We start from the raw sequence: 13,797 nt of genomic DNA on the forward strand, positions 1-13,797 counted from the left end.
TGCCCTGACTCGCTTGATAAGTTTCAGGGCTTCAGTCTGTGCCAGTGAGTCCAGATATTACAAATCCATCTCTCCCAGGAAAATCAAGACAGTAATAAATCTCTCATCATAAAAATCAGCCTGAGGTTGTCTTTATGCTCCAGGGACACTTAACCGTTTAGTTTCTCCCTCGTGCAGATCTTTTCACCACCTATAAAGGATTGGTGTTGGGGGTTATTTCCAAGTTGTCAGTGCTGCCTTAGTGTGCTGTGGCACCACCTGGAGATCTCACCTCTTAGACCTCATTGTGCAGCCTCCTTCCTCCTCATCCCACTTTTGTTCTGAGCCTCGTCTCCACTCGGTCCTTCTGTGTGTGATGCTGGCTTCCTAAAGTGCTGCTACTCAGATCAGGGAAAATTCCTTTTGGATATCAAAGGGTTGTAGGTGGAGTCCTACAGAAATGCTGGGCAAAAAGGCAAACCATCTGGCACTCTGGTTAGCTGTGCTTCCCTTGTACAGGAATCTGATGAAGTGTGGTTCAGGACTCTCCCTTGAAACTAGTGCCAGAATATTCTTTTGTTTTCGAACGTCACTTACTTCTTTCTTTTTTTCTGACCAAAAAAGAAAGAATGGCACAATGCATTTGTCTTCTGCATGGAAAATGTGGTCCCTGTTCCCATTTCCAACCATTGTATAAAGCATTTCTTTAAACTGTCAAACTGATTTGATTCTTACATTTTTTCTTTTCCTGATCCCCCCCATGCCACACAGAGATTGTGCTTTCCACGCCAGAATCAGGGTGTGACCTGTGGTGTTTTCCTGGAATATCACCCTACCCGGGACCACCAGAAATTCTGTCCGTCGGCAGTCTGCCAAGGCAGCTCACAGCGGGCCACAGGAGCTGTGGCTTATAAAGGGAGATGTGAACTTAGCCACTTTCTCCTCTTTCCTCCCAGAGTGAGATGCTAAGGAAGGTGGTCAGAGGGAGTGAGGCAACCCAAAGGCAATGCAGTGAAGCCATAGGGGAAGGTTGTTTTAACCAACTGCGGTGACTGCCATTGCCTCTAACCGAGATGCCCCCCCTACTCCCATCACACCCCTCCTTCCCTCCTTCCCTCCTTCCTTTATATTCTTCCAGGAAATGTATAAAGTCGAGTCAAAGTCCATCCTCCCCCAGATACCCCATCACCCACCCCAGTCCTCAAATGGCCTTGAATAACTCAGTGTGTGTCTCTCTCAGACTTCTTTACTATGCATATGACAACACACATGTATCTTCACATGTATCAACACATGTTTTTTGTTGTATTGCCTTATTTTACTTTGTGCAATGGGATCAATGTACACACTGTTCTGTGCCCTTTTTCTTGCTTAAAAATATGCAATATACAGACTCCTCTGTCAGTAAATACCCACTGACAAGATGATGCCTTTCCCCGTGCCCCGCATTTAATCTGTAGAAGAGGAGGGGGCGGGGTCAGTTTCAGACCCCATCACTCCCCACCCAGCTGGTGAGGCATTGACTTCCCTAAATGTTCCCACTGACCTTCCTGTTCTTGTTTTCCCACCCTCTCTACCTGCCTTCTCATTCTGTTTAGGTCACTTTGATTATTTAAATATCAGGTTCAGAAAGAACAACAGCCGGGTGCATGAATAAAATGCAATTACTGTACCAGGTTGAGGTTTTAACGTGTTTGTTTTATTAGAAAGCCATCCTTTCTCCAAGTTCACAGTGCTTCATTGCATTTTATTTTTGCCAGAGGTAAACCCAGTGAATTTTCAGACTTGGTCACTTCTCTTTGCCCAAACGTTCTCGTTCAGTGAAGTTTCACTTTGAACATTTCAAATAGAAATAAGAGGACAAACTCATTTAATGTAAAATTCAACAGATGCTGAAGCACATCAGAATTCTAGACTGGACCTTCAATGGAACCTACACTTGTCCTTTTTTTTAATCACAGGGCCCCACTTTATCACAATACTAGGTTAGAGTTCACCAAAAATATCAATAGCATATTTTATTGGATTAGAAGATGAACAGAAGAAGGGAAGGAAGGAGGGAGGGAGAGAAGGAAGAAAGGAAGGAAGGGAGGAAGGAAATAACGTTGAATGGAATTGGGGAAAAACTAAAAGGTGTAGTTCCATCACATTGTCAGCTTGCAAAAAGTACTTGATTGTGTGAATGTAGCCTCTGAGAATAGATTATTCTCTTGGTGCGGAATAATCAGAAGTTGTTTTTATGGCTTAGTATCCATTCTAGAGGTTAGGGTTACTGAGGTTAATTAATAAATGTTCATGTACCAGGCTGTCATTCTAAAACTCTTCTTGTTTTCCACCAGGTTTGTTGCATATGTAGCTTCTAATTTTCTACTTTTTTGTGAAGATAAGAACTTTAAAAGGAAAAGACACTATTCCACTAGCAACATGGCTGGGGGTGGGTGAGGGGGAGGTCCTTATAGCACAATGGCCTCGTTAGTTACCATAACTGCAGGCAGTTTTAGAGTCTGTTTCAAGGTGACTTTAAATATAAGTGGGAAAGATAGATGCCCAGAGCTAGGATTTTGAAAGCAAAACAATTTGGCATTCTCTCAACTAAATACAGATACTTAAACTTCTGAACCCAAACCAATGTCACCTTAGAAATAGTGTTTTCCAGGAAAGAGTTAACAATGAGTTCAAGGTGAGAACATTCCGTATTTGTACCTTCAGTCATTTAGAAGAAAGAACCGCCATAAACCCTTAAGGGTGCACCTTCCTTTAAGACACCAAGATTTCACCACCAGGTTTCAGAATCTAATCACACCTTGCCTCCTAGTTGTCGTGGGGCAGGTGGCACAGGAGGAGGACAAGCATCAGAGAGCTTGGAGGATGAATCACTACTTTCTTAGTAGGAGCCCTTGAGGATTTGTCAGAAATATTAGCCCCAAAACAGTTTCAGTTTATTCTTTCTTTGCCTTGCCAGTGAGATGAAGACTCACTTATTATTTGATAAGCAACACCAGAGGGCAGTGATTCTAGTTGTAAATTATTTGTCTTTGAGCTTTAATAAAGATTCCCCCAAAAGAAAATGGTTTAAGAGCATTTTCTGCTTTACATGGGAAGGTTCTCCCCATGCCAGTTCAAACATAAAGAAATGAAATCTCCCTTTCCAGCCTGATATACTGAAGTTCACACCAGCAATGCAAATAAAACACAAATAGATACAGGGTGGATGCCTGGTGGCATTTACTGTGATGATGTGATGATGTTCTAGGATACTTCCTCAATTTCACTGTGGCCCTTTTCTTTAGCATTGTCCCATGCTTTTTTCTTTAGGGACAAATTACGCTTTAAATATTCCCACGAACCTGCTGTACTCACATAACATTTTAATGTATTAATATTTAATGCAATGCCTTTTGATGTAGTTTTTCCATACAGTCCTTTTGGGGGGAGGATAACTATTTTGCTCTTAAAGAAACCTAGAGGAATTATTTTGCAAATCTGAATATGACTTTGAGTGATAGTGGAAAGGAACTGCAGTTTATACAGTTTCTAGGGTGTTCTTTTCCTGTCCCATTATAGTTATGCTCCCCCCTTTCCCTCCACGGGGTGAGGATTAAGGGTGTCACAACCCAGAAGCAATAAGAATGCTAGGTATCATCTCTTCAACCTCGGAATGGTTAACTTTTACATGTTTAATTGTTCTGCAGGTACTAACAGCATCTCTTTTATCAAGTCAGGAAATTTTAGTCATTCCTTCATTCATTTATTCAGCAAATCCCTATTGAAAGCCAACTGCATGTGAGACATTGCTAAATGCAAAGGCATGAGCCTTTAAAAAGATGGGCAAGAATTTAGCTCTTCTATTCTAGTGGCAGGGGGTGGGAGCCGATTAAATCAATACAACAAATCAATAGTGATAAATGCATTGAAGAAAATACAACAGAGTGATGAGGTGAGTTTTTTTTAGATTGGTGGATAAGGAAAGTCTTTTTTAAGCTGAAACTTGAAAAATAAGAAGGAACTAGGCATGTAAAGATCTGGGGAAAGAGCAAATGCAAAATCCTGGAGGTGGGAACAAGCCTGCTGTGTTCAAGACGGCCATTGTGGCTGGAGCAGAGTGGCTCAGGGAAGAAGTGGGAAATGAGCTCAGCAAGGTAGCCAGGGCCACATGGTACAGGACCTTGTAGGTCACAGTAAAGACTCTGGATTTTATTCTGAGAGAGATGAAGCCTTCAGAGGGTTCTGATCAGAGGAGTGCTGTGATCTGGTTATCTTTTGAAAAGATAATCCATCCTGGCTGCTGGTGGAGTGTGTATTTTAGAGGTAGGAGGACAAGAGTGGAAGCTCAGAGGAGGGGCATTGTTTAGGAAGTGTATTGGTTACTTATCACTGCATAACAAATTACCCCAACATCTAGCAACCGAAATGACAATCTAAATTTATTATCTCACGTAGTATCTGTGGGTCAGGAATTCAGAAGTGGTTTAATTGGGTGGCTCTGGGTTCAGAGTATCTCATGAGGTTGCAGTCAAGATATTGGCCTGGGCTGTAGCCATTGAAAGGCCTCGCCGGGCCTGCAGAACCCACTCATAAGATGGCTCACTCACATTATTGTTGTCAGGAGTCTCAGTTTCTTGCCACATGGACGTCTCCATAGGGCTCCTTGAGTGTTTGCATAACATGACAGCTGACTTTCCCTAGAGGGAAGTGATCCAAGAGAGAGCAAGGTGGAAGCAACAATGCTTTTTTACGACCTAGCCTTGGAAGAGATACATTGCCATTTCTGCAATTTCCTGTTTTGTTACACAGGTTAATCCTATGTGGTTGTGAATATCGGGAGGCAGGAATTACTGGGTGCCATATTGGAGGCTGGGTTTCATAGGAGTTGTCTGGTGGGAGATAATGGTAGGAAAGCAAGAATTGCCCAGCAAAACTACACTCTAAAAAGATATATGCCTCTGGTAACACATCTGAATAGAGATTTTCCTCTGTCATTGGCTTCTTGGTGGCCTGCTATTTACAAATAAGTCCACAGAACCCAAAAATACTCCAATTATAACCCATGGTTAGACTCTGAGGTGTTTTTGCCACATTGCAAACTAACAATTTACTTGGCTTAATTTGACAAATCTTCTGTGATTATGATAAGTGACAGAATGGTACAAACTATGTTTCTCGATAATTTAAATGATATCCCAATCTCTCGAGACGGGAGGAAAGATGAATACACTTCTATTACATTCGTATTTCATATAACACCTATTTTGCTCCTAAATTGCCGGCTGGCTTGGTTGTTTGAACAGGCTTAATTTATCTCTTGCCGAGCCATGCTCAATAAACTGTCATTCGTATGGTTACTTAATGGGAATGTGCTTTAAGAACAAGTAAATCAGCCAGGTACCGCTGGCCCTCCAACGTCCTCCGTCAGCTTAGCTGTGGAAGCGCAGGCAGATGGCTGTCTTTCAGCAATCACAGCAGAATCCTCTGTCAGAGGGGAGAATTAATTTAACAGAGTGTAGGTGGAAATCGCTCTACTTAATTAGGGGAGTCGTCTGTAGCTTTAAATTCGTTTCTCGGGTGGTTATTTCTTAACTTTCTTTTGTTTTAGTCACATGAAAGAAACCAAACCCTAGTCATTGAAGAAGCAGTCTTTAGAAAGAAAGAAAAAGTTTCAGGAGCAATTGCTGTGGCTGGTTGACCAGGGAAGACTTGTGACCTTCACATGATGCCAAAATGGGTAGCTTTGGTGGCAGAGACTAAACTGAATGCTGTTATTCTCTTGATTGTCATATTTTAAGAATAGTTGCCAGGTTTGGCCAAATGGCACTTTTCCCACCTCCGACTCAAACATAGAGAACAAATTTACTTTTTTTTTTTCAAGTGTGTTCTGTCACAGTTTTGAAGGAATGGAGTGAGCCATTGGCACAGAACCAGACACTGTCGTTCCTGAGGTCATTTTGAGCAAAGTCATATCCTTCGGCCGTGAGCCTCTCATATATTCCCCCACGGTGGCGCAGCTTCCGCACATCAGAAAATCAATGTGTTTATGTTGTGCTTTAGTGCCGGCGAGCGACGAAGAGGAAGGAGCCGTCCTCTTTGACAGCTCTGGCAAGGCGGCTGCTGATCCCTTTGACACGTCTTCTGGGTCTGTGCAGCTCATCGGAATAAAACCCACAGCCCTCCCCGTGGTGCACCCCACCTCGGACAGGAGCCAGGAGCCGGTCGTACTCAACGGCGAGGTGAGCACCTGAGGACCAGAGCAGGAGAGAGCGGGTGCAGCCAGGCCTCCGTGGATGCGGACTAAGGAGTAGCACCTGGGGGTCCTGGGTGCAGGTTGCATCCAGGTGTACGGGGCTCTGGGGGTCATTTTTACCTCTGCATGCGCGGGCCTCAGCAGAACTAATCAGGGCACAAGTCACCCCAAACCAGTTTGCTGAGTGATGTTTTCAGAGCATTTTCTACCTTCATTAGAAAGCCCAAAGGGGACTTTTTAAAAACTGTAGTTGTGAAGAGAAACATCAGAAATTCTGCTTCCCCAGCATCTCACCCACACAGCCTGCTGTCTTTCTTGGTACTAAACTGGTCAGGATGGCACGTCTGTTGCAGTGGTGGTGAGAGGCACTTGAATTGATAGGGGACCGGAGGAGATCCAGACCGGGATGTGGCCCACTATCTAGGCTTTGAAATGACTTTTACTCCTTTGAGCAAGCTTGAGACAACCCTTTGCCTGCTTACAGGAGGATATCGATGGATATCATGATGTTAACCAATTTTCCTAAGTCTGAAAAAAATTATTAATGTACACGAGAATAATGATTCCACCAAAGAAAAACAGATAGATGGATGGATGGGTCGGTGGATGGATGGATGGAGATAGATTGATAGAGGCAGTTTAGAGGAGAGCAACATAGTAAATTGGGTAAAAATTATCTGCCATTTCTCCATCTCCTGCAGCAGAATGGTCAGTGGGCTGAAGGTGTTTATGATCCTTTAAGGCCATGCATATGGAACCTGTATGTGAATACATTACACATGTATGCACGCACACACGTACTTTCATATATTTTTCTCTGTTGTTAAGCTGTCAGGTTGGTTTTTCACTTCATTAGTTTATACCCAGCTATGGTTACCTGCATCAGGAGGGAGATTGCCTAAGCTTTGAAGTCTCTTTACCATCACACCTGGAGGACAATGCGACAGCCCCATACAGCTGTGTATTGTAAGCGCACTTTAGCGGCTTGTCTGCATCCCCCATCCAGGCCACGTATAAAAGCCTGTTACAGACCTGATTCAGGAAGCTCCTCTGGTTTTCTGGACAGAAAGACCGAACTGCCCAGAGGTGTGATGAGTTGAGGTTCATCAACTTTTAAAAAGAATTTAACTGGGAATTCCCTGGTGGTCCAGTGGTTAAGACTCAGTGCTTTCACTGACGTGGGCCCAGGTTTGATCCCTGATTGGGGAACTAAGATCCCACAGGCCGCGCGGCATGGCCAAAAATAAATAAATAAAACTAAAAAGAACTTAACCGGTTGTGGACTTATAGAGCACTTCTATTCCAACCTCATTCATGGGCAAGAGGAAGGAACAGGGACATTCTAAGACTTCAGTGCAGCCTGTGGCCTGTCTGCCTTCCTTTGTTCATGCTGCCCCGGCCCCAGCACACCCACTCCCACAGTGCTGCACCCATGCTGCTCAGCCCAAAGCCCCCTCACTGCCCCACTCCACCCACGTCTGCTCACCTTAGTGCTCTGTGCTCCCAAAGCTACTCATTCCCCTTTCCCTTCTCTCTGTCAAGCTCCCTCTCCCTTACTCTTAGATGTAAAGGAACCCCAAACAACCCACATTAGCGATAATAACATTTTAAAGTCATTCTCAGTGATGGTCATGTTGCAAGCATGCCATGCATGTGAACTCATGCAGATCCTCACAACAGCCCAACGAGGGCAGTAGTATTATCTCCCTCTTCACCTAACGAATCTGAGGCACAGAGAAGTTAAGTAATGTGCCCAGGGTCACGTAGCTAGGGAACGACAGAGCTGGGATTTAAACCAGGCAGTTGATCTGGTCCCCAGAACCTATACCCTTAGCCACAGCTTTATGCTGCTCCATCATTAAAATGTAAATGACTGAAAGCAACGGTATTATCCTCCCAAGTGTGTTTGCATATTAACCCACTGAACTCTGGTGAACATTTCATGAAGAGTTGGGAATGAGTGAGAGACAGAGATTGACTTTAAAAGGAGATTCTTCCCCTGTGTTGCTTTCAAGTAAGTTTGGCTCAAGTGGGGACCCTGCTCCTATGCTTACCTGTGACAGTTGGGGGAACTGGGGGAAAGAGGGGAGCAATTCCCTCAGCAGAAGGGAGTACTGCCGGCCTTCGTTTTTGGAGTCTTGATGTTCTAGCAGATTTTAAGTTAATTATCCAAATAGAAGAGCCTTAAGAAGAAAAAGAGCTTAATCTAAAGTATCGTCAGCAGCATGGGCAGTGAGTCAGGGATTCATGGGCCCGACTGGCCAGAAGCCCAGCATCCCAGGCTGTGGGTCCTTGCTACCTGGGGGACTTTCAAGTCCAGGAGGGACACAAAGGGCGTAAGACAACTGTACCCCTCCCTCCCTCTGTGCCCCATTGGCATTGGCTGCAACAGTGAGGAAGCTCCGGTGCCACGTCCCGGGGGCCTCAAGTTTCTGAACCCAAGACCATTGGACCTTATGCCTTCTCGAACCCCCTAATCCTTTCTTCAAACACGCTGTTTTGTAGCAGTCTGATATAGAACACGAACAGGAGTGTGGTGGGCTGCTCTGTTGGTTGGGGACCAGACCCAACAGCTTAGCTGTCTTCTTTTTTTTTTTTCGGTACGCGGGCCTCTCACTGTTGTGGCCTCTCCCGTTGCGGAGCACAGGCTCCGGACGCGCAGGCTCAGCAGCCATGGCTCACGGGCCCAGCCGCTCCGCGGCATGTGGGATCTTCCCGGACCAGGGCACGAACCCGTGTCCCCTGCATCGGCAGGCGGACTCCCAACCACTGCGCCACCAGGGAAGCCCATTAGCTGTCTTCTTGCTGCCTCCACACTTTCCTGGCTCCTGAGGACTCTCCTGGAGCTCTGGGGTAACAGTTCTTAACCCAGGTCCCTGGACTTGCTGAAGCTATTGGCTTTTGGAGGGCAAGACTCCTAATTCTCGTAAGATTCTCAGCCGACCTTCCAAAATGACACAAATCCATGGAATATAATTTGAAAACCAATGCTCAGTGCCAGAGGTTTCTCACCCAGGTGCTGGACCAGAGTCAGCTCTGGGACTTTTTTCAAACTACAGATGCCCAGGCCCCACTCTTGAAGATTCGGATTCAGTAGGTCTGGGGTAGAGTCTGGGCCTATGGATTTTTTGCCAGCTCTGTATCCAGTGCCAATGCACTGCCAGATGACCATTGCCTTGCACATCTTCCCAATGGAAAGACCCAACTCTGGCAAGCCCACACCAACCTCAGCCCTCAGCCATTCTTGGGGTGGAATCTACCAGTCCAGGGGCTTAGACTTTGGACCTTCTGTACTTCCTCGTCTTCTCATCCTGAGAGGCAGTGTACATGGCAGCTAACTGTGCAGACTCAGAGCTCTGACATGGGCTGTCCAAGGTCAAACCCTGACCCCACCACTGACTATCTGTGGGGACCGTGAGAAAGTTCCTTAATCTCATGTGTACAATGGGGAATGAAATAACCTGCCTATGGGTTGTCACGAAGGTTAAGAAGACTTCACTTCACACACATTAAGTCACTCCAGTGATTGTACATCACAGATTCTATAAGGGGAGCTCTTACTTAGTTTGCTAGGGGTCCCAACTCTGCACTTTACTAAATTAGCCGTTTGGGGGCCTCAGTTTCCTCATCTGTCAGGTGGAAGTCGTCCCCACACTTACCAGACTTTCCATGATTGTCCCTTGAAATTACAGCTGTGAAAATGCTCTCTACAGTATACATGATTATACAGATGTAGTCAAGTCCGATTACCAGCAGCACTAATGGTTCTCCATATTGTTCAGTGTCAGGCGGATTTCACCGTTCAGCTCTGTTTGTGGGAGTAACATCCTCGTCAGTTGTTACTTATTTAGCAAAGTCATCTGCTTGTATCTTTGACAGGTAAGCAGGAACTGGTTGGCAATAGCGACCATGCAAGGCTTCTTTCAAGAAAGCTATAGGTTGACAAGAATAAGCTCTCAAGTGCAGGTCGATAGAGTGGGGAGACCTTGGGAGCAGGGTGTCTGCTCCCCTTTCCCACCCCATTCGTCTCAACTCTCCTCCTTCAGGAACTGGCTGTCTTATCCAGCTGGACACCAGCCAGACCGCCAGGGGAGGCCACTGGGCTGCTCAGGGCTGGAGCTAGAGTCGGAACCCCAAGTCTAGCTGGGTTGCCAAGTCCGAGTCTTCCACACAGGGGAACCAAAAGGGTTTAGGCGGGACTAAGGCCCACACCACAAAGCCAGAAGTGCAGAGTCAGGCCTAGACCCGAGTAGACTCGAATAGATGGGCAAGGAGGCCCTGCGGGAAGGTCTCAGGTGACTTAGGCAAGTGCCAGGCTCCACACTGTTAGTGGTCCACTCTTGAGGGCTGGTCTTGGCATGGGACACAGGTGGGTCTGGCTGGCTCAGAGGACCAGAGGTGAAGCCCAGGATGGCTTTTCCAGGAGTTGTGACTGTCTGATGAAGCTTCCTGTCTGTGGGCTGGGCCTGGTCAGGTGTGGGCCTGAGACTGTCTCTCTCCCCAGGTGAACAAAGCCCTGAAGCAGAAGTCAGACATCGAGCATTACCGGAACAAGCTGCGCCTCAAAGCCAAGAGGAAGGGGTACTACGACTTCCCTCCAGTGGAGGCGGGCAAGGCTCAGATGGAAAGAAAAAAGATGTATGAAAAAGCCCCAAAGGAAATCGAGCACGTTTTGGATCCAGACCCAGAAATGTGTGCCCCATTCACTGAGGCTAAAAACAGGTGCAGTCCCTAAGGAATTCTCTGAAGGTCGCTGTACCATTAGTGGGATGAGGGCAGGGTGTGCCTCGGGCAATACAGTCTGGGTCTCTGGATCTGTTTGTTACTTTAGGACTATCGTCTTTGCAGGCTGCTGGCCTGGGCCACACTGGCCTGTATGAACAGGAGTTCCACAGTGAGTCTGGAAGAGAATAAAATTGAAGCCGTTAAAAAAAAATACTTGTGCAAACAACCATAATTGTCCTTTAGCTGAATGATGTTTTCAAACCTGTAGCTGTTTCAGAGCTGGGTTCAGATATAATTATCACCCACCTGGCTATGCAACTTCCAGATCAAGGGACAGTGTATTCGTCAATTATTTTAGTGGCTCTTGCATAAGAAAAACAGAACGCATGCCTCACCTTTTCATTCAGCTTCAGTAAGTATTTACCGTACCGCTACTCCAATCTCCATGCCGAGTCCCTCTTTCATTCATAGACTTGTTCATTCACTTGCCATTTATTGTCACCTGCTCTGTATTGGGCACCACGCATGATCCTGGATACTGTCATGGTCACATGTTCATTCATTCAATTCATTCCAAATTTTATGGTGGACAGGACAGCCCAATCACTGCTCTTGTGGAACTTAAGGTCTGATGGGAGAGAAAGATCACCACCCCAAAAGTTCATTACTCACAAGTGCAATGGATGTTTGAAATGTGAGCTGCTGTGACAGTCGAAAAGGTGGGCCTGGCCTAGCAAGAGACGGGTAGGCCTGGTGGTTGGAATTGGCATCTCTACAAGCTTTGGGGCTAATTCAGCAGGGAGTGGCCTCACCTGCTGGGAAAAGGGATAGAGGTCAGCAAAGCTAGATAGGCCCGCCTTTCTTCTTTGCCTTCCCTCTGAGGTATTTCCCCAAAAGCATTTTCATGATTTGAGAACATCTCTTTCAAATACTCCTTGGCAGTGGCCCCTTGACTTTGAGCTGCCAGTGCTCCAACCCATCCTGTAGCCTTGGCAGACGTACCCCCTTCAGAGGTCCCCGGGGAGGACAGGATGGTTCCTGGCCTGGGTGGGTATTTATTCAAAGCCAAAATGACTATGTGGCAGGCTTAGATGGAAGCCATAAAATCAAGCTGCTACATTTTATGAATGGAATCACCATAATTTATTTTTAATAATGAAAGGGGAGAATTCTAAGCCAGTGCTTCATTTACCAGGCTTCTCATTAGGCTTGGTGGGGATACCAAGCTGTTGATCTAAAATCGTACTGTGATGGGATCACAATGTGTGTGCCACCAAGTTGATAACTGTAGGAAAAAAAGAGAAGAACATATGTAGATTTTATTGGGAGGCTGGGGCTTCTTTAGCTTCACTTTATACTTTGGGGCTTTTTACTTCAGGGGACTTTTATAGACGAGGGCGGGGAGTTTTTTTGCTGGGTTTCCTGCTGATACTTGGAAAATGAATCAAAAGCCCCGTACAAGTAAGAGGAACTGAGTTTGGAAATTATTTGAGAAATGAAAATTTCCGTTAAGGTATTTTATAAGGAGAATGAACAAAACTTTTTTCTGGAGAGGTGCGTCTCCACTGCCTAACAAAAGGTCAGGCCAGATTCTTAAGGCCCTTTGATGGCCTGCTGATGCTGGGATGATAAAGGTAATTTTTAGGAAATGTCTGTTGAAGAAATGATTTAATTAAAATTTTTGACCAGTTAAGGGAAAAATAGAGAAAACCACAAATCAGGTGAGGTGGGGGGTAGGAAAGGAGATGGGGTCAGCAAGAGACTGGGACGAGAAGAGAAAGCTTAAGAGAGAAAAGGAGAGAAACAGAGGCTCAGTAAGCTCTTGGGTGCTATTCTTTTTTTTTTAAGTTTTTTAAAAAAATAATTTTTAATTTATTTTTGGCTGCGTTGGGTCTTCGTTGCTGCGTGTGGGCTTCCTCTACTTGTGGTGAGCGGGGGCTACTCTTCGTTGCGGTGCACGGGCTTCTCATTGCGGTGGCTTCTCTTGTTGTGGAGCACGGGCTCTAGGTGCATGGGCTTCAGTAGTTGTGGCCCACGGGCTCAGTAGTTGTGGCTCATGGGCTCTAGAACGCAGCCTCCGTAGTTGTGGCACACGGGCTTAGTTGCTCTGCAGCGTGTGGGATCTTCCCGGACCAGGGCTCAAACACGTGTCCCCTGCGTTGGCAGGTGGGTTCTTAACCACTGTGCCACCAGGGAAGCCCCTCGGGTGCTATTTTTGTCACACCCCACTGTTGACTCCAGGCACTGTCCACTGCTACCTGCTGTGTGTGTTACCTGTTATCACAGGTTAGACTTGCCTGTTAATTACTGTTCACAGTTCAACTTGTTAGAGGTTCTGCTCTCAGTGACCTAACCCCTGCAAGGCACAAGTAAGGGACTCATTCTCTAGGCCAGAGGTAGCATCAGTAACCAGAATCTTACTCTGAGACCTAAATAAATCAAAGACAAAGTTTAGATTCCAAATGATGGCTCATCCTGATACCCTTTAAAAGAGTTTTCACAGGGCTTTCCTGCTGGCGCAGTGGTTGAGAGTCTGCCTGCCAATGTAGGGGACACGGGTTCGTGCCCTGGTCCGGGAAGATCCCACATGCCACGGAGCGGCTGGGCCCGTGAGCCATGGCCGCTGAGCCTGTGTGTCCGGAGACTGTGCTCCGCAACAGGAGAGGCCACAACAGTGAGAGGCCCGCGTACCGCAAAAAAAAAAAAAAAAAGAGTTTTCACAGCTTTTTTTTAAAAGTCAGAGCACACCCCCCTTTTTATTTTATTAACTCTTACCCAGAGACACAGAGTATGTAATATAACTGAGGCAGGTGCTGTCAGAGGCCCCCTACATGTCCCCTCAGCCCCCCTATAGG

General features: G+C 46.1%; 1 protein-coding gene across 1 annotated transcript in view; it reads left to right on the forward strand.

Annotated features, from left to right (window-relative positions):
* Positions 1-13,797, forward strand: part of KIAA1549L (KIAA1549 like) — a 128,763-nt gene that overhangs the window by 56,032 nt on the left and 58,934 nt on the right. The window contains exons 13-14 of the mRNA XM_029209631.1: positions 6,025-6,203; positions 10,722-10,939. Of these exons, the coding sequence (XP_029065464.1) occupies positions 6,025-6,203; positions 10,722-10,939 (397 nt within the window). The remainder of the gene's footprint in view (positions 1-6,024; positions 6,204-10,721; positions 10,940-13,797) is intronic.

The sequence above is a fragment of the Monodon monoceros genome, unplaced genomic scaffold (genome assembly GCF_005190385.1).
Source record: "Monodon monoceros isolate NGI ecotype Baffin Bay Population unplaced genomic scaffold, NGI_Narwhal_1 Super_Scaffold_7, whole genome shotgun sequence".
NCBI classification, from domain to species: Eukaryota; Metazoa; Chordata; class Mammalia; order Artiodactyla; family Monodontidae; genus Monodon; species Monodon monoceros.